At 45.1% G+C, this 19,883-nt stretch overlaps 1 protein-coding gene and 2 long non-coding RNA genes across 4 annotated transcripts; 2 read left to right on the top strand and 1 right to left on the bottom strand.

The window, feature by feature from the left end:
* The first annotated feature begins 10,815 nt into the window (after positions 1–10,815).
* LOC124649434 lies at positions 10,816–11,345 on the top strand. The gene is made up of 2 exons (XR_006986631.1): positions 10,816–10,863; positions 10,986–11,345. It is a non-coding gene; the product is annotated as an uncharacterized LOC124649434 (long non-coding RNA).
* Positions 11,346–11,786: 441 nt separating this feature from the next.
* LOC124708842 lies at positions 11,787–13,122 on the top strand. Its single transcript, XR_007005352.1, has 2 exons — positions 11,787–11,992; positions 12,907–13,122. It is a non-coding gene; the product is annotated as an uncharacterized LOC124708842 (long non-coding RNA).
* Positions 13,123–15,226: 2,104 nt separating this feature from the next.
* On the bottom strand, positions 15,227–19,738 carry LOC124708792. Of its 2 annotated transcripts, none has more exons than XM_047240455.1 (3): positions 19,353–19,738; positions 19,179–19,247; positions 15,227–15,636 (listed from the first exon to the last, which is right to left on the bottom strand). In XM_047240455.1, exons 1-2 carry the CDS (start codon positions 19,539–19,541, stop codon positions 19,182–19,184), a joined length of 255 nt encoding a protein of 84 aa, XP_047096411.1. In that variant the 5' UTR covers positions 19,542–19,738; the 3' UTR covers positions 15,227–15,636; positions 19,179–19,181. The 2 variants fall into 2 exon arrangements, with proteins under 2 accessions (XP_047096411.1, XP_047096410.1); XM_047240454.1 differs by having other exon boundaries at positions 15,267–15,636; positions 19,169–19,247.
* Between the last annotated feature and the right edge of the window lie 145 nt (positions 19,739–19,883).

Here is a 19,883-nt window from a genome sequence, read left to right as displayed (position 1 = left end):
CAATGATCTTCCTATGCCCTTTACTTATATTAGTGATTATGATTTGGAAGAGGACACTACTTTTGATATTGAAAATCTCTTTGGTACCGATTATGAAAGTAATGATGTTAGCACTATCCATGTTCCCTCAAATGATGATATTATATCTTCGGGCTTAGATAATCGTTATAGAGATGGCTATGACACAGGTTATAATTATCCTTATGAAACTTGTCATAGTTATGATGGGATTGCCAAAAACCATTCCCTTAGTATGCAACTTGTTTACCACGTTCAAATTCTTGATAATGATCCTGCTCCAATTACTATTAATGAGAAGAGTTTTTCTTATGCCAAAAATAATGATACTTTTATGCATATGAACCATGATAAGAATGTTTTAAGTGATGGGTATATTGTGGATTTCATCAATGATGCTACTGAAAGTTATTATGAGAGAGGGAAACATGGTTATATGCATCTTAATAATATTAAGTTTCCCCTCTTTATGTTGAGAATCTTGAAGTTGCGCTTGTGTTGCCTTTCTATGCTTGTTGCGTTATGCTTACATGACTTGTTTATTTACAAGATTCCTTTTCATAGGAAGTGGGTTAGACTTAAGAGTGTTTCTTATTTGCTTTTCATGCTCTCTTTTGCTTCAACTCTTATTTCTTGCGAGAGCATCATTAAAATTATTGAGCCCATCTTAATGGCTATAAAGAAAGCACTTGAGATAACCCATGTTTTTATTTTGCTACTGTTTTGTTGTGTCTTGGAAGTTGTTACTACTGTAGAAATCTCTCATTATCTTTATTTTATTGCATAGTTGTGCCAAGTAAAGTCTTTGATAGTAAAGTTGATACTAGATTTGGATTTCTGCACAGAAACAGATTTCTAGCTGTCACGAATTTGAGTAGATCTCTCTGTAGGAAACTCTAAAAAATCTGCAAAAATTCATGAGTGATCCTCAGATATGTACGCAACTTTCATTCAATTTGAGCTTCTTCATCTGAGCATGTTAAGTGCCTCGAAAAAATTCGTCTTTACGGACTGTTCTGTTTTGACAGATTCTGCCTTTTATTTCGCATTGCCTCTTTTACTGTGTTTGAGTGGATTTATTTGCTCTATTAAATTTCAGTAACCTTGGGTAATGTCCAGAAGTGTTGGGAATGATTGTGTCCTTGCTGAACATGTGATTTTTTTATTATGCACTAACCCTCTAATGAGATTGTTTTGAGTTTGGTGTGAAGGAAGTTTTCAAGGGTCAAGAGAGGAGGATGATATAATATGATCAAGAAGAGTGAAAAGTCTAAGCTTGGGGATGCCCCCGTGGTTCATCCCTGCATATCTCAAGAAGACTCAAGCATCTAAGCTTGGGGATGCCCAAGGCATCCCCTTCTTCATCAACCACTTATCAGGTCACCTCTAGTGAAACTATATTTTTATTCCGTCACATCTTATGTGCTTTACTTTGAGCGTATGTATGTTTTTATTTCTGTTTTTGTTTGAATAAATTCGGATCCTAGCAATCCATGTGTGGGAGAGAGACACGCTCCGCTTTTTCATTTGAACACTTGTGTTCTTCGTTTTACTTTAATATTCATGGCTAAAGTTGAAAGCTGCTTCATTGCTATTTGGTTGGAAACAGAAAATGCTTCATGTGGTAATTGGTATATTGTCTTGAATAATTTGATACTTGGTAATTGCTTTGAGCTCCCAAGTAGATCATGTTTAAGCTCTTGCATCATGAAGTTTAAACCTATTAGTGGAGAACTACCGTAGAGCTTGTTGAAATTTGGTTTGCATGATTGGTCTCTCTAAAGTCTAGATATTTTCTGGTAAAAGTGTTTGAACAACAAGGAAGACAGTGTAGAGTCTTATAATGCTTGCAATATGTTCTTATGTAAGTTTTGATGTACCGGTTCATACTTGTGTTTGCTTCAAACAACTTTGCTAGCCAAAGCCTTGTGCGAGAGGGAATGCTTCTCGTGCATCCAAAACCTTGAGCCAAAACTTATGCCATTTGTGTCCACCATAACTACCTACTATGTGGTATTTTTACTGCCATTCCAAAGTAAATTGCTTGCGTGCTACCTTTAAAAATTTCATTCCTTGTCTTTGCAATACATAGCTCATGGGAAAGTAGCCTAAAAACTATTGTGGTAAAGAATATGTCGTTTATGTATCTTATTTCTTATAAGTTGCTTGTTGAGCGGTAACCATGTTATGTGGGGATGCCATCAACCTGTTACACCTTTGTTGAATATCATGTGAGTTGCTATGCATGTTCGTCTAGTCTGAAGTAAGGGAGATTTGCCATGAGTTGAATGGTTTGAGTATGCAAATTGTTAGAGAAGAACATTGGGCCGCCAACCAAAGCCATGTATCATGGTGGAAGTTTCAGCTTGGACATTAATCCTCAAATCTCTTATGAGAATATTCTCTGTTGTTGAATGCTTAAAGCATTAAAGAGGAGTCCATTATCTGTTTTCTATGTTGTCCCGGTATGGATGTCCTCAAGTTGAGATCTATCAAAATCGAGAATTCAAATGCGATTTATCTCTTTGGACCTTTGTACAGGTGGCATAGAGGTACCCCTTTGTGACACTTGGTTGAAACATATGTAATGCAATGATAATCCATGGAAGTCCGAGCTAATTAGGACAAGGTGCAAGCACTATTAGTATTCGATGCATGAGGCTTGCAACTTATAGGAGGTTTTATGCATAACACATATGAATTATTACTACCGTTGACAAAATTGTTTCCATGTTTCTAAAATAAAAAGCTCTAGCACATGAGTAATCCCTGCTTTCCTCTGCGAAGGGCCTTTCTTTTACTTTATGTTGAGTCGGTTTACCTACTTCTTTCTATCTTAGAAGCAAACACTTGTGTCAACTGTGTGCATTGATTCTTACATGCTTGCTTATTGCACTCATCATATTACTTTGTGTTGACAATTATCCATGAGATATACATGTTCAAAGTTGAAAGCAATTGCTGAAACTTAAATCTTCCTTTGTGTTGCTTCAAAAACTCTTATTAAGAATCTATTGCTTTATGAGTTAACTCTTATGCAAGACTTTTTGATCCTTGTCTTGAAAGTACTATTCAATTAAAAGTCTTTGCTATATGATTCAGTTGTTTAGTCATTATCTATTTGTTAACAAACTATAGACCATTGCTTTGAATCACTTCATTCATCTCATATGCTTTACAATAGTATTGATCAAGATTATGATGGTAGCATGTCACTTCAGAAATTATCCTTTTTATCGTTTACCTACTCGAGGGCGAGTAGGAACTAAGCTTGGGGATGCTTGATACATCTCCAACGTATCTATAATTTATTATGTTCCATGCTAGTTTTATGACAATACCTACATGTTTTATTCATACTTTATATCATTTTTATGCATTTTCCGGGACTAACCTATTAACAAGATGCCGAAGTGTCAGTTCCTGTTTTCTGCTGTTTTTGGTTTCAGAAATCCTACACAGGAAATATTCTCGGAATTGGACCCCACGAAGACAGAAGTCAATATTTTGCCGAGACGGACCCAGAGAGCCAGAGAAGGGCCAGAGGGGGGCCAAGGGGCTCCCACACCATAGGGGGGCGCGGCCCCACCCCTGGCCGCGCCGCCATATGGGGTGGTCCCCTCGGGACTCCTCCGAGGCCGCCCTTCCGCCTATATATTCTTCCAGAAGCGAAAACCCTAAGACGATCGGTCTTCCTCCACGAAAAGTTCCGTAGCCGCCGCCATCGCGAAAACAAGTTTCGGGGGACAGAAGTCTCTGTTCCGGCACGCCGCCGGGACGGGGAATTTCCCCCGGAGTCATCTCCATCGACACCACCGCCATCTTCATCGCCGTTGCTGTCTCCCATGATGAGGAGGGAGTAGTTCTCTCCCGAGGCTAAGGGCTCTACCGGTAGCTATGTAGTTCATCTCTCTCTCCCATGGTGTGATCTTTATGTGATCATGAGCTTTGTATCACTATTAATCTATGTGCTACTCTAGTGATGTTATTAAAGTAGTCTATTCCTCCTCCATGATGTAATGTTGACAGTGTGTGCATCATGTAGTACTTGGCGTAGGTTATGATTGTAATCTCTTGTAGATTATGAAGTTAACTATTACTATGATAGTATTGATGTGATGTATTCCCCCTTTCATAGCTATTGGTGACAGTGTGTATGCTATATTAGTACTCGGTCTAAATTGCAACGGTCTATTATGCACTCTAGAGGTTACTTTAATATGAACTCCGTGAAGTTGTGGAGCTTGTTTAGTCCGGCTTGAGGTGTGCTTTTATAGCCCTACACAATGAATGGTGTTTGTTATCCAACAAGAGAGTGTTTGAGAGTAGCACAAGTGAAGAGAAGTTATTTATTTATATGATCATTGTTGAGAGTGTCCACTAGTGAAAGTATGATCCCTAGGCCTTGTTTCTAAACATTGAAACACCGTTTCCAACAAGTTCTGCTACATGTTCGCTTGCTTCCATCTTTATTTCAGATTGCAATTACTACTTACAATCATCTATATTACTTGTATTTCACTATATCTTCGCCGAACTAGTGCACCTATACATCTGACAAGTGTATTAGGTGTGTTGGGGACACAAGAGACTTCTTGTATCTTAATTGCTGGGTTGCTTGAGAGGGATATCTTTGACCTCTACCTCCCTGAGTTCGATAAACCTTGGGTGATTCACTTGAGGGAAACTTGCTGCTGTTCTACAAACCTCTGCTCTTGGAGGCCCAACACTGTCTGCAGGAAAAGAAGCGTGCGTAGACATCACTAACTAGCTTGTAGATTTTTAGGCTAACTTTGAGGTTCTTGTACTACTCCTTATCTAGACTCAAGTTAACTATAAAAGTAAACCTTGACAATCAAAGTAAAAGCTTTGTAAGATAAAAACTGGGACTTGGAAAGTAAACACAAAGTAGTATGGTATTGGTGCCTTGCTCAAGTTGAGCTTGCATTAGGGTAGCTTGCAAGAGTATAGCTTGCCTTGATTGGTACAGTGATCAAAGTTTTCTTCTTCTTCCTCGTAGAAGACCTCCTCCTCCTGGTAGTCTTCGGTACTAGCGTCTATAAACGGATACGAGGTAACAAACACCAATCAATACTTAAGTAGACTAGTTAGCCCTAATGGCCCACTCTAGATGATCTAGTATCATCCCAAATATTACTCACATAACACTAGGGTTTTCTTCTTTAGTGTTTGGAAAAATAATTTCCTCTTATTGAAATATTCATTAGGGTTTCTATTTACTTCCTTTTGAGAAATAATTTCCTCTCATTGAATCTTATTAAGATTTAATTTCCTCAATTAATAAAGTATGAACTCATGTTGACCAAGGTCAACACTTCATATTTACCATTTAGGAAAATGATTTAAATGAGATTCATCATCTCATGCAATTTAAATGCTACTGTAGGAACAATTTAATATCACTAAGTAATGCAATATGAGGTTCTATAACTAAGATCATTTCCTCATATTGTATTACTTGGGACAAAGATTTAAATGAGGGAACAACTCTCATGTCATTTATTAAATAATTTAGGTAGTTTAAATGGACTAGAAATTGCCACATAGCCATTATTTTGCTCTAGCCCATGATCATGTAAACAACTATGCTATGTTTTTACATATTCATGAAGAGTATGTGAAATGTGAATTATGAGAGTTGGAATCAACGCAAACTCATTTATGGTTAATTTTTAACAATTGTTTGAATTTTGAAAAGGTGCTCACTTGTTATTTTTACTACATGAGTTCTATAATGAATCTAAAGTTGAAACCAGTGAGGTTTGATAGAGAATTTTATAGGCTTTCCAACTATATAAAATTCATCAAATTTGGCTCAGTAGATTTTGTTCTATTCAAATTTTAATTGGGCACCAGTATAGAATTTAAACCAAATGATGTAAATCAAATTTGAACTGTGGGCTCGCGCGGGAAAAGGAAATGGGCCGGAGAGAGAGAAAGAAGCAGGCCGGCCCAGCAGTGTGTCTCGCACATGCGGGCCGCCTGACAGTGGCCCCCACTGTCAGCGCGTTATAACGCCGAAGCGGTATGAGTGAATGTGAGCCACAGGATTAGATCCAGATCGAACGGGTGAGGGGCGTCGTCGTCTCCGGCGAGACTCGACCCTTCTGGCGGTGAGGCTAGGGGGTCGGAGGGTCACCTGAGCTCCGGCGAGGCTTGGCGTCGGCGGCGGTCGATGTAGAAGACGTAGGTGAGGCTCCTGGCACCGGCGGCTCCTTCTGGGATGGCTCCAATCGACGGCGCCCTTGCTGCGGTACTAGCGGTGCTCCGGCGAGCAATTGGAGCGACTCCGGCGAGAATGTGGAGGGGGAGATGGTCGAGGAGGCTCACTGATGAGAGGGGAGTGGAGTGGTGTGCTGGAGAAGGGTCGGGGCGTGCTACTTTTATAGGGTTGAGGGGGTGGCCGAGGCGCACGGGGTAGGTCATGGTGGCGACGGCGTTCTGGGCGGTGAAGGGGCAAGGGAGTGGGTGTGTACTGTTGGCGACGTCAAGGCGGTCCCAACGCGCGTCATGGCGCAGCAGGAGGGTGACAGGGGCGTGCGGGCGACGTCGTCGTCCTCGCAGCACCGTGGCGGCGGACATCGACGATGGCGTCGGCTACATGGCAGGAGAGTGAGAGAGGAGGTGTCTGAGAGCTTCCTGGTACTGTGGCGAGGCTTGGTGCAAAAGCTGAGGTAAGGGGGAGGTTGGAGGCGACGAGGCGACGACGCGCTCTGGCGATCTCTGCGTCATGCCCGTGCATGCTCTGGCGTGTCTGGGCTGACGTGGGCACGTCCTGGCCAGGGCTTCGTCGGGCTCTCCTTGGTCGAGTGAGTACACTAGTGTGATCAGGAGAGTACATGGAAGCTTAAGACATGATGATGTGAGCTAGAGAGGAGTGGATAGAAGAATGGCATGGTGAGTGACATACACACCTCGGCATGGGGTGGTACATGATGATATCATGCACAACCAAAGTCTCTGAGACTTGGCATTGCTCACTAGGTGCAAGGAGAGGCTGGTGATGACCTAGGCATGGATGATTTAGTCTAAAATCTGCTGGGTATTAGAGTGTCTAGGGTTGGCAGATTAGTGCATGCCAAGTGCTCGATGAAATGGCCGCAAGAACAAATTATTTAAATTTTGCCAAACTTTTTGGTGGATTTGATTCAATTAATATTTGGCACATGTTGGTGGTGGTGGTGTGCAAAAAGAAGCTGGTTTGAGAAAATCCAAAATGTGTATGATCTTCAATCTGATTTGGTGTTGCCACTTTGCTTGATTATATTAAGCAATTGAAAAGGATTTAGTCAAGGTGGTCAACACCAAAGTTGTTCGAATTGATGAGGTCTTGGATGAGGTGCAAAGTTTTGAGATGGTTTGGTTTAGAAATCTCTTAATACAGGGGCTCAAAGTGGGTAAGATGTTAAAGTTGGCAGATTTGACCAATATCATATGTGAGTGGGTTTTGCTATTTCTTTTGATTTGATTTGTGTTTTCTTGATCCAAAAGGTGTTATTTAGTGTTTAGTTATGTTTCCAAACCCTTGGCACAAAGTAAAATGGCCTAGGTTAAAGATTTGCAAATATGGCCATAGCCTCATATGAGTTGCTATTCTTATTTTCTTTTCTTTTAATTTGTTTTTCTTTGATTCACTTAGGCATGGTTTAGGGTTCATTTAGGGTTAGATTGGGTTTAGTAATGGTTCACAACCATTTTGGTAAAGTAAATATTGCATAGGTCAAGATTTGCAATTATGGCTATATGCCCACATATGCTTTTCCTTAGGGTAGGGTTTAGGGTTTAGAAACATGTTCAATACAACAAACAAAATATCATGGCAAAAATCACATCATACATACTTGAGTACTATGCATATCAAGTGGTTCAATTAAAGTTTTTGTTGGCTCCAAAATTTGAAATAAGTGAAATTCATTTTCTTCTTTGTTTTAAATTTTGGGATGTTACACAAAGTATGCAAAGTGTTGAACTCCCTAAGAAAATGTGATCAAGTTACCCAACCGAAAACCCCTCTTGATAGTGCGGCTATCTATCCTATAACCCAGTCTTTCAATAACCACCTTGAGACCGGTGAAAGTAAAACCTATCAATGCCATACATTTGCCTCTCGCGCATCCCGCTTGATCTTCATGACAACGCTCCAATCTCCATTGTCACTTGATCATTGTTTCATCGTGAAGACTCATAATCCACTCCCACATACAGTCATGCACCACTATGGGATAGCTTCATTAAGATACATCTTCACATGTCCATACTCAAGATCTTGAAATAAAAATCTCTAGAACTTGATGCTAATACTCAAGGTACGTCTTTATCTTCATGGAATTCACACTTGAATTCAACACATGGACTACAAACATTGACTATGAAATATTTCTTCATATAAAACTCAATGAAAATATTAATCATAGGGATTATCATTACCGACACCACACATAGGCGCAATGTACTCTTACACCATGTGGCATGCATGAGGGATAACGACACACGGGGTGGTCAAAGTTCGGTCACTTCGTTCCGTGGCGATCACTTTCAGCACCGGAAGAATCCTCTGTGTAGCGTATGTACGTATGCAGTTGTGCATATCCACCTAACCATCTGTGACCATTGGACGCCATTACATGTACTACCACACCGCGTACACCAGGCCGAAGTCGAAGCAAAGTCCTACTTGGTGGCACGTACTTGTCGTGGCCAACGACGACCTTTTGTGAAAGAACAAAATGAAGTGATACTTAGAATTGGGGTTGTCGAGTGGGAGACATGCCGCAACGAGTCTGTGACGGCAGGCTCCACGTCATTGTGCATGGCATCCGCCTTGCTGCATCAGGACCCACCTCGATGCGTTAAAGTTGGTTGTCGTGTGTTCTAGCTGACGTGCCACCGTAGGCTATGGCGGCAGGTCTGGTGCCTCAGCCGGTGGCAGTGTGCGACATGTGTCGCTTGCCGGGCCTACCGCCACGGTACACCTGTAAATTGCATGAGGATGCACTTCTTTTCGTAGGTGATTTTATCTACCAAGAAAAACTCCTAAATATAGTCATATAAAGATCCAATTTCGAACCGGACCTAAGCCGAATATGAATACATATAAAAATCAGCTAAGGAGCCTGAAACTTGAAACATTTAAGTTTTTAGTTTTAACAGAACATTTGATGGTGTCTTTGTTTTTGTTCTTAGTTCATGCATGCCGTTCTTTGCTCATTTTATTTTCGACAAAGAGCATATATTAATAGCGTGAAGATACCAATTACATCCAACATCTGCACCAACGCATTGCCCTAACGGCATTACGTATAAACATAACCAAAAAAGAAACCAAAAAAGAAGAAGAGCTACAATAATAGAAAAGTCTCGCTACAGTGATCTAATCCTGTTAGCAACCATACTAACAGCACCAAGACGACATCAAAAGTTCAGCTTCTCCAAAAACAACGCCTCCAAGAAGGGAACAACACACAACATCGTCATCGCCTATAGATTTTAGGTTTTCACCCTGAGAGAAAACCCCCCTCACAAAACAATGTCTTCAACAAGGTCATTGCTAGACACAGCCAATTAAGACAAGACCTTGGATTTTCACCCTGAAAGGTAAATCATCATCACCATTGCTAGCTTTGTAGCGCTCCATCTGAAACCAAACGGGTCAGAGAAAAACATGGATGCGCAAGACGGAACCTCACCCGATCCAGCAATCTTCATACATGAACCGCCCAATAAAATTCACCGGCGAAGCCTTCCGTAACAGGATACTCCAGCCAGTTAAAACCCTAGAACCCCTACCTTTATTTAAACCGAGCTAGTAGCCCCAACGACACCCACCAGCACCATGTTGGATCTGCGGCTCCGAAACACACCGGCCATGCCAGCGGCAGAACAGGGCTCAAATGCCCTCTCACATAGTCACATGCATTGGGGGGTTTTAGGACACTGCTTCGTGTACGGGCATTCCATTGCGTGTTTAAAATGTCGGTTGTGTTTGATACAGGTTGCATACTCGTATGTTTTTCGATAAAAGGAATATATTAATATCGAAAGATACCAATTACACTCAGCCTCTGCAACAACGCCCTACCCTAGTGGCAGTACGGATGCACACAGCCAAAAAAGAGAAAAGAAAACTAAGAAACAAAAGTCCCGCTACAGTATTCTAGGCTAGCAACAGCAATACATCCACCACCAATGCAACACCTGAAATCAGACTCTCCAAAAGCGATGCCTTCAAGAAGGAAACAGTGCACCAACACCGTCGTCGCCCGATCAAAGATCTTAGGTTTTCACCCTGAAGATAGTCCCCGGCATACTCGTATGTACAACCTCCATTTCGATTTATCTTTTTATAATTTTGATGTCTCTCTTGAGGCACAATACATTCGCAGAGGGGTGTGTGCTGTACTCCAGGCACCTTTTCTCAAGCATTTCGTAATCGTAGGCCCGAGCTAAGCCAAAACAGTACTTGGAAAAAGGGACCACCGGGCGAGTGGATTAAGTCGGCGAGCATGCGTACGCCTGGCAAAGTTCAGATGCTTCCAGAGAGCTAAAACATGCCGACACGGAGATAGAACGATGGAAAGCCAGGGGCACGCGTCGCCTTTCGCTGCTTTGATTCTCTCGACTCGGTACTTAACCAGCGACGCTTCCAGCGCAAACCATTCTCCTCGATTGATTCCTTCGCTTTCCCCTGCCAGGACTCCATTTAACTAGCCCCTCCCTTTGCTTCTCTCTGCCTCATCCTCGTGATTAAGCTTCTCACCATCAGCTACCTTGGACTGGGAGGTATCGATATCTCGAGCACATCATCAGGAGGAGCTACACTTTCAGGTAGGTACATGCTACGGCTGTGTTTATATGGAGTATATTTTTGACAGTATTACACTACAATCACTACCACTCTGTAGTCTGTACTCAGTGTGAAATGTTTTCTTCTCCTCCCATTCTTGCAGGCCGCACAGATTATCCGCAGCGCATCGCAAAATCAGACGACAAGATGCAGATGGTACTGGTGATATCGCTGCCCCTGGTGGCGCTGGTCATCATCATCGCCGTCATCCTCTGCATCATCTGCCGTTAGGTTAACCAGCTGGCCGTTCGCCGGAAGGACGGACGGACGGGTTCCACGCCATATCATGTAGTCGTCTCGTAGCCGTGTTTGTTGTGTGATTTATACGTACATTTTTCTTTCTTTCTTCTAGCTTGATTATCGACGTGAAATGTATTGCCGATTGATCCATGTGTGCGTGTGGAGTGCGGTAGCGCGTGCTACCGTTGTTTAATGTAAAGCTCTCTACGGATTTCTCCGATTCTTTGCCATGCTTTCAGGAGAATGTAATTGGAAAAAGAGGCACTTGGCTCTGCTGATGATAGAAAGCAATGGAGTGAGCTGGAGTGCTTACAGGAAAATAAAAAACCACAAGCGGCTCTAGTACGTACCAAACTCGCACAGCACATGAGCTGGGCTACAACCGATGAGGCAACAGCAAAGCAAAACATGGATCTCTAATTACGCTCTTGTCTGTGGTGTGCAATCTGCTGTTGATTTCATCTTTTTTTGTATTCAGTGTGCACGTCTGTGTCCAACAAAACGCCCGATTGGCAAGGGCGAAGGCACCGTCCACCACACCACCGAACCCAAACATCTTCGACGGTCACCGTCAGGGTTCAGGCCAGGCCAGTAGCGCCGGAGTCCTCGGTTCACACTCGCGACTCGCGAGCCACACGACACGTCACGCGTTTTTCCGCTTCTCCTTTCTTCTCCACCCCACTCTGGCACTCTAGCTGATTAGTTTAGCACACGCACCACCCAAACCACCTGCTTTTCTCCTCCTCCGCCCCCTTCTCCCCCCAAATTCAGTCTCCACTACTCTTCCTCCCCTCCGCCTCTTCTCCAACAGATCAAGGGGCGCCAGGAGCAGCAACAAGATCGCCGGATCGGCAGCTCGGCTCGTCGCAGGTACACTTCTATATAGTTTCTTTGTTGTCCCTGTCAAATCTTGTGGCGTTCATTTTTTTTCTTTTAGATTTATTCCTCAGCGAATTTCAAAACTCACGCATGGCATGACTCCCATCTTGATTGGCTCCTGCACTCATCCAGTCAACACTGCTCCGTGGCTTGCTATCTACTAGTAGCATATTCAGTTCGACTTAGACCACTCAGGCTCAGCTGCTGTAGTGAGTAGCACCGACTAATTTCTCGAGGTTAGAAGGGCTGAAGAGGGCTAGCAGATGCTCTGATCTCAGCCAAATCCTAGAGAGGTTCGGTAATTAACGGATCATGAACCTTTAGACCCATCGCCTGCAATCCTCTGTACCGTGTTTTGTTATGGAAAGCTTTAGCTAGGTTTGACCTATGTGCACGTGGATGAGGAATCGAATCAATTCGTGTCGCTCATAATTGATGTAGTAATTCAACCGAATTAGATCCCTCCACCTTTGCTATATCAAAGGGAATGCCTTTGCCCTTTGCTATAGCAAAGGGAACGCCTTTGCCCTTTGCTGAGCATCCAAGCTTCGATCATGCCTTGAAGAAGCGAAGATGGAGGACAAGTAGGAGTAATCCTTGGAGGGATTTGTTGTGGGTCAGGAGAATGAATCCCTTTCGGCCTAAAAATGTGTCAGAAATAACCAATTTCTTTGCGTAAATAAATGATTCTGCAGGATTAGAGAATCTTTGCCTGCTCTTCACCTGATCCACTTGAGTTGTATCACAGCAGTTCAGGAAGGAGGGGGGGGGGGGGGGGGTGCTAGGGTGAGAAAGGCAACAGCAAGACATTTTGCTCCACCCTTTGGAGAGTGGCATTTATTTGTTGCTCAATGTGAAAAACCAATAATCGATCTTAATTTCTCATCGTCTCTTCCATTTTGCAGGCAAGAGCGGATGGAGTTCGTGCTGATCATATCCCTGCCGCTCCTCATCCTGATCGTGATCATCGCCGTCGTCCTCTGCATCGTGTGCCGCTAGCCAGATGTCGACGCCAGAACAATCAGCAGATCGCCTCTGCTGTGACTGTGATCATACCATATGTTAATTAATCCATGATTATTACATCATGATGACTCGATTAAAAGAAAGCTCTTCCCCTCCGCCTCTGCTTTCTTCGTTTCAGTCATTGTGGCGTGATTAGCTGGCTCTAGCTTTATTACCTTTGCTGGTGGCAAGCAACAACGACATTGATTCCGTGTGTCGATACTCAATAGTACATATGCTGTGATGTAAGAAGAACAATTCCATGGCTGCTCTAATTCGGGGAGATTTCATACCTGAAAAAAGTCACCCTTTTCTTTCCTTCTCATTCTTCCGAACTCTTCCAGATCAGAATTTTGCAGCCTTGCAGGTGCAGGAGACTGAGATTCCTCGACACTTTGGCCCATCAAAGTGTGAATCTTCTGCCTACCGTGCTTCCGTTTGTACTTTGCCATTTGTCGTGCTGCCCCACTAGCAAAGAAATGCAACGGGAAGCTTCCGTTTGTACCGACGCATTTCTTATGATGATCTTGCCGACTTCTGCGTGTACAGTCCATAAAATGCAGAACCACAAACATAACTAGGAGAAATAATAGCCATGGAGGTGTCAGGTGTGCACAAGAAAACAAGTTGCAGCGCCCTAGGCCCATCCGCCCATGCAGAATCATGATTGCTCCCTCTCCGATTCAAATTACTCGCATATTGCCTAAACTTTGTAATCTTTGATCCGACTGGGACGTACCTCTGGTGATGCTTCTTGTAGAGTATGTACTTCATCCGGCGGCAGTTGTGCTAATAGCACTGCATCATCGATGGCCTGCTAGGAGCTCCTCTTCCAGGTAGGTGAGGTACTCTTGTTGTGCCTCCTCCAATATTGCATATCCTCGTTAGCTGTTGTTGAAGTAGCCATTGACCTGATCTTGACAGACTCTTCATGAGCTGTAGATTCCTCGAACCCGGCCGCGAAACACCACATACCACTAGAATGGCATAAGAAGTTAGCAATCACAACAATGAAGCAATGCATAAATGAGCAATAGAACAAGACCAGTGTTGACAACAAATCTGAAACTAACATGGGCATGCATATCATTCCAAAAGTCAACCAGAAGTTTATCCTACACTACCGTGGTGTCGTCATGGTGGCATTCCTTTCCTGTCCTGTCCGGACTTCAGGGCCTTCTCCACTTCCCTCCGGTTCTTGTTCTTCTTAGTGCGGGCCAACCTAGCAGCCACTTCTGCCGCTACCTGAGCCACCAGGTCAGACACGGGCAGAGGGGTGACCTTGGACTCATACGTGGGCTGCGAATCGGGAACTTGGGAAGGGATCTGTGAATCCCCTACGCAGACAAACGCCTGGCTAAACTCATCGCAGAAGGAGTCCTACACACATCAACGTACCAGTTCATGGCAAAGTTAGCATCCGGACAAGTTCATCCTAAATCTACCAAGCAGGTCATGGCAACGGTAGCAACAGGACAAGTCCATCCTAAATCACACAAGCAGATCATTCGACTAACCCCTGCTACAACACCAAACCCTAGACAACACCATGGCAGTAGGAGCCGGAACTGTCGAATCGTAGCAAGATCATGATAGCTCACAAGACCAAACCCTAGACAAGATCTGACTACTCCTAACCTAGATCTAAACATTGTCGTGCTACAGGGATGAAGGGTGACTTACAGTCATGGTCGGAGGTGAAGATGCGCTACACCAGGAGGTAGCCCAGATGTACTCGACGCCGCCGCCGCCTCCGCCACTGCTGCAACCGCCGACCGGAGATGCGTGCGCTTCTTACCTGCTTGCCGACGAGAGGAGGAGCTCGAAATTTTGGGGAGGGGGGGGGGGGGGAGGAGGGGGGGTAGAAATAGGCCATGGCGCGGCGGGAGGTGACAGAATCCTTCCTGCCCCCCTTTTTGCTTTTCGCCGATGCGCGCCGCAGCTCCCGCCATCTCCATTCTCGTCTCCGCCCATGCGCCGAAGATTTCCTTTTGCATCAGCGGCCGTGGAGATTTGCTTGCACCGCTGGAAACTGCCGGACCTGGCCCGACACTACTTTGAGAACGGGGTCATGCGACAACGCATCCTTGCGCCCAGGCATCCAAACGAAAATTGCTCCCTCCATGCGAGCCAAGGGGATGCAGGCTACCAAACGCGCCCTAAATTTCTCATGTGTTGTTCACACAAGGTAGAACTATCTGGAGGTGTTTGGACGAGATGTTTTCCCAAGAGATTCAGTATTTAATTTAGTACAGTTTAATAAAAACTCTCAGAAGTGCCTCCTATCCAAAAATTATGTTGTTCAGAGCAAAGAAAAAGCTGCTCACAAGATTATACAAGCCCACATCAGATGTAACTGAGAGCAGTTATCTAGCTGACGGTTTTGACAGGGAAAGATCACCTATAACAAACCTTTTGAACAACTCAAAACTATTTATGACCATAAGGCCCCTCCTTTCACACACAAGCCAACTCGCTTCTGAAACAGCAACCAAGATCTGAACAAATCACTGTAAGTGACTTGTTCTTTGTCTTCAGTCCTTGCATGAGCTTTGCTACACAATCCCTTTACATTGGACCTCTGGAATCAACAACCAGACGGTGCAAGACTTACATGTAAAAACATTAGCCTGCAATAGAATAGACATGTATTAGTTTGGAATCAACAACCAGACGGTTTGAAGCATTACAAAGGCTACTTCAGACATTCAAATGTTTTTTTAGTGCTATGCATGCAGTACTTGAGCACTATGACCATTTTATAGTCGATCAAAATTTTGGTTTCTCAGTTTTCACTAGGACAATTAAGTCAAAGATTGTCACATTATTCCCTCCAAAAGACAGAATGCCATAAACTGAGGACAGGTAGTGCTTTTGCTGTACAATACACGCAAGGCCAAATGGCCAATGCTGCTCCTACTCAAGGGTCTGGGTTTTTTATTTTTATTTTAGCAAGTTAGGGTTTTTAGATATTTTTATAGTATTTTTTCTTGTTTTCCCTAGATTTTGCTCGCTTTTGCCCTTTGCTTGTCGCTTTCAGTTTCACTTCATACAGGGCATCTTCTTGATGCGTTCTTTCTAATACAAAATGGAACAAATTTTGTTGCATATTCAAGAAAATAATAATCAAAAGTCCAAAGTATAGTCATTGAAGAGGGTAAGGGGGAAGCAATCTAATTAGACCATCTGAGTCACAATATGCATTTTCCTTTCCAAGGCAAGGATCATTAACGAAATCATTGGGGTGGTGTAGAGGCTAGAGCAATTTCCTTTTGCCATATGTTAACCGAAGACATGACGATGACCATTTTGGGAGCAGCAATGTCGCAATCGATCAAACAGGGCAAGTTCTGTTGCAAAACCCTAGACCCCATTCTCCTTCTCCTCTCCAAGGGCGGCAGCTGGGTCTCCCTCCGTGGCTCTGCTATTATTCGCTGGCTGTCCCCCGCACTGGTCTCTGGTCAAGGAAGGGTGACACTCGGTCGCAGTAGGTCAGTTAGCATGAAGTGCTGCCAGACAGGTGGGACCAGGCAACGGTCGCTGGTCCACTGTATTTTGTCTGTCCGTCTACACCGTGTCAGAGCTGTTGTCTGGCACCGCAGTTGTCTGGTGCTTGTTTGGTGGCCTGGTCTGTGTCTGGCTGCGGGCTACTGCGAGATCTGGCAAGCCACTACGCTGGCGGTGCCCAGTGTGGCTGTCGGCACGGCCTCTTCTACGGCTGTAGGATGGTGGCTCTGTTTTAGGCGGGTGCACGAGTCTTTGTCATCATCTTCAGTGACCGGCACCAAGCTCTTGCAGCTCCCCTCCCATGCGTTGTTGCCGAAAGGGTTGTGCTTTTGGCAAGCAAGCAAGGTGGCCAGCGATCTGTCCGGCTGGTGTTGCAGATCTAGACAACGCTCGCTCGCCACAGAACTGGTGCCAGAGGGGTCTAAACTTGCCTTACCAAGTTACCATCTTTGCTGCTGCCGAAGAGACGCGGGACCAGCATACTATCAATCTGGGAATCCTCACCACAGATCTGGGTAAGCCGGTGCACGGGCCCTTCAGACCACAGGTCAGCTCTAGGGATGCCGCTGTAGTTTGCTCATGCTGGTCCTTGATGTGCAGCATGTGGTGGCCTTTGTTGTTGCACGGTGGGCCAACTAGGATCTTGGGCTGGCGAAGTTGTAGGCGGTGCTAGTATTCTCCCATTCTGTCTTTGTAGAGTTGTGTGATGTGTGTGCGGTGGTCAGGGCCCTCCAGGAGAAGGCCTTACTCTCCCTTTTTTTGGTTCCGGCGACTGCGACGCCCTTGGGAGTTGTTCCCTCCTTCGTGGCATCGTTGAGTCCCGACTCACCTCCAACCTCCTGGTCTTGTACACTCCTGGTGAAAACCAAGACCTGGCTTGCCAGATTGGACAACAGAGGCATCGCCGATGTCGCTCCCTCAGGCGTTGTTACTTGTGGCTTGGCCACTGGTTTGAGAGCAGGCCAGCAGCACAAAAGTTGGCTCTAGGGTGCAGATCCTAGGACTAGGAGCACCGGCAATGGGCCAGTGTGGTTACCTTGGTTGGCATAGTTGTAGATCGAGGAAGATCCTGTGCCGTGGTATGTTGGTCTCACGAGGCACTCCACAGGTATCAGCTGATAGCTGTGGGAATATGCTACAACAGGCGAGGGGTGTGGCAAGATGAGGTGGCGCAGTGGTCAGGACGCGAGCGGCTATTGGTAGTTTCAGGACCTTTGCGCCATCAGCGGGGTGTCTTCCGTGCCCTTTTGGGCCTGCTGCCCCCACCAGTTGGTCCATGCCAGATCTCGATGGTGGGTGAAGTGCAAAGTCACCATCGGTGCGGCGATGATGCTCCTGAAGATCTCGCCGCTCCTGTGGATTCACGGCCTACTCCAAAGCTGGAGAGGCCCAATATTTTCCTTCTTTGCAGAGTTGGATTCTCCACTCTTGTGGCGGGTATGTTAGTAAGTTTGTTTCCTCTGGTGCACCTGTGTGGCCTTGTGGATGGCATGGACTAGTCCTAGCCTTGTAACTACATTCTTTCTATCAATGCATTGACACACAAACTTTGAGTTTTGAGATATGGGGATGGGCAGGGATTTGAGATCTTGTACTAGCGAAAAAACTCCTGGGCAAATACGATTTTGTTGAATTTAAATTTTCAAGAAAGATTCAGGCCTTCAGCCTGCACAAATGAAGTCTTCAAGAAAATTTGTGACACAAAAGCCTTGAAAAGTAATATCAAGTGGTATATGGATCTGAAAGCAAGCAAAAAAGGGGCACAGCTGAAAAATAATAAATGACAAACAGGTTCGTAAGTATTTGTGAATATGAATCTAATGACACGAATTTTATGTCACATAAATTATCCATTAACAGAGTAAGATCAAACCATATTTCGAAACAGAGGGAGTACATAATATAATACCGAAAAGAATATCAAGTTGGAGCATGTGAATGCCCTTGTAGGCTCAAACAGTTTTCCTCAAAACATGTTGCCAAACAATTATAAGGTTAGTGATTTATATCAATGTTGAAAAGGATGCTTTCATAACATACAGCATAACTGAACCACAAAGAACAACACATTCATTCAGAAAATGCAGAAAATCATAATCAACAAGGATAAATGATTACATATTTTAGTGTTGGGAGCAACAATCATGATCCACTAATATATCCACCAAAATTATGTCTGCATCGTCATCATCATCTAACATCAAGTCTAGATCTAGCTCTTTGGTCTCCATATATATATTATCAGGTATATAGTATTATAAACTCCGCCTACGACTTATAAGGAATAGCCGGTCCGAAGCCCGGGTAAAGAGGAGGGCTGTGATAGGCTTGGTGAGACAACAAAAAAGCCAGCCATTCCTATGGATTTGAAACCCATACTATCATAAACTGCTCTACGGCAAGTTCTTCGGCAAAGCCAAATCGGGCTGAAGCCCTAAGGCCAAACTCACTACCAAAAACAACTAAGGCCATGCTGGTGATACTGAATAACAATACCAGGAAATGAGTGTATCAGTATATAAAACAATATATAGCATCCTACATACTACTATTAGGCACATATTCGCAGATATCACTGGCGGGACCAAGCATCATAACCAACGCAGGACAAGGAGTGAAGAAATGAAGAAAGAGCATATGAGAAATGTGTTGTACCCCGATCAACCTTCTAGTGCTTCTTGCTCCGCGCAGGGTGCTTGGACCCATCGGTAGCGAGCCTGTAGATCCAGTAGCCCTGCCACAGCACACCATTTTATCCCCAACCCAATCAGCGTCACTAGGAGGAGGAGGTGGAGGGGGCGTTGAGCGAGAGGGGATTTGGGTAGAGGAAGGGGCGTACGAGGGCGAGGACGTGGGCGGCGATGAGTACGACGACGACGAGAGGCACGGCGTCGACGAGCAGCCAGGGGCGGAGCGCGGGCGCGACGGCGACGCCGCGCGCCATGGCGATGCGGCGGGCGAGGGCGGCGGGGTGGCGGAGGCCGAGGGCGAGGGCCGGGTCGGGCACCGCCGGGCTGCTGGAGCCCATTCCGGGGTGGCTGGGCCGGAGCTCCTCCTCAGCTCTAGCTCGCGACAGCCGCGTGGTGGCCGGTGCGGCTGCTTTTGTGGGGATCGTTCGTCGTCGCTGCGTGGCGCCGCACGGCCGGGATGGGACGGCGCGCGGTGGTTGGATGGATCGGACCCGGAGCGGCGGGGATTTACTTTTTTCTTCCTGGCCTGCGCGGCGCGGGCGATGGGACGGAGAGAGGCGCCAACAACCTGTCACCTTTTTTCTCAGGTGCACCTAAACCGGGCCGCGCCGCACCGCATGGACCCTCACCCAGGGCTAGGGGGAAGCGCGGTGCTGCAAGGCGGGGAGGACACACGTGAA

This window comes from Lolium rigidum, chromosome 4 (assembly GCF_022539505.1).
Source record: "Lolium rigidum isolate FL_2022 chromosome 4, APGP_CSIRO_Lrig_0.1, whole genome shotgun sequence".
NCBI lineage: Eukaryota > Viridiplantae > Streptophyta > Magnoliopsida > Poales > Poaceae > Lolium > Lolium rigidum.
Note: the sequence above shows the minus strand (reverse complement) of the source record. Positions and strands in the feature narration are given on the sequence as shown.

Excerpts from the sequence above, each read along its gene's own strand:
- LOC124708792 (XM_047240455.1), bottom strand. The coding sequence starts at position 19,541 with ATGGGCTCCAGCAGCCCGGCGGTGCCCGACCCGGCCCTCGCCCTCGGC. Across the intron at positions 19,248-19,352 it reads CCGCCCACGTCCTCGCCCTC|GGCTACTGGATCTACAGGCT; the intron begins GTACGCCCCTTC and ends GTGCTGTGGCAG.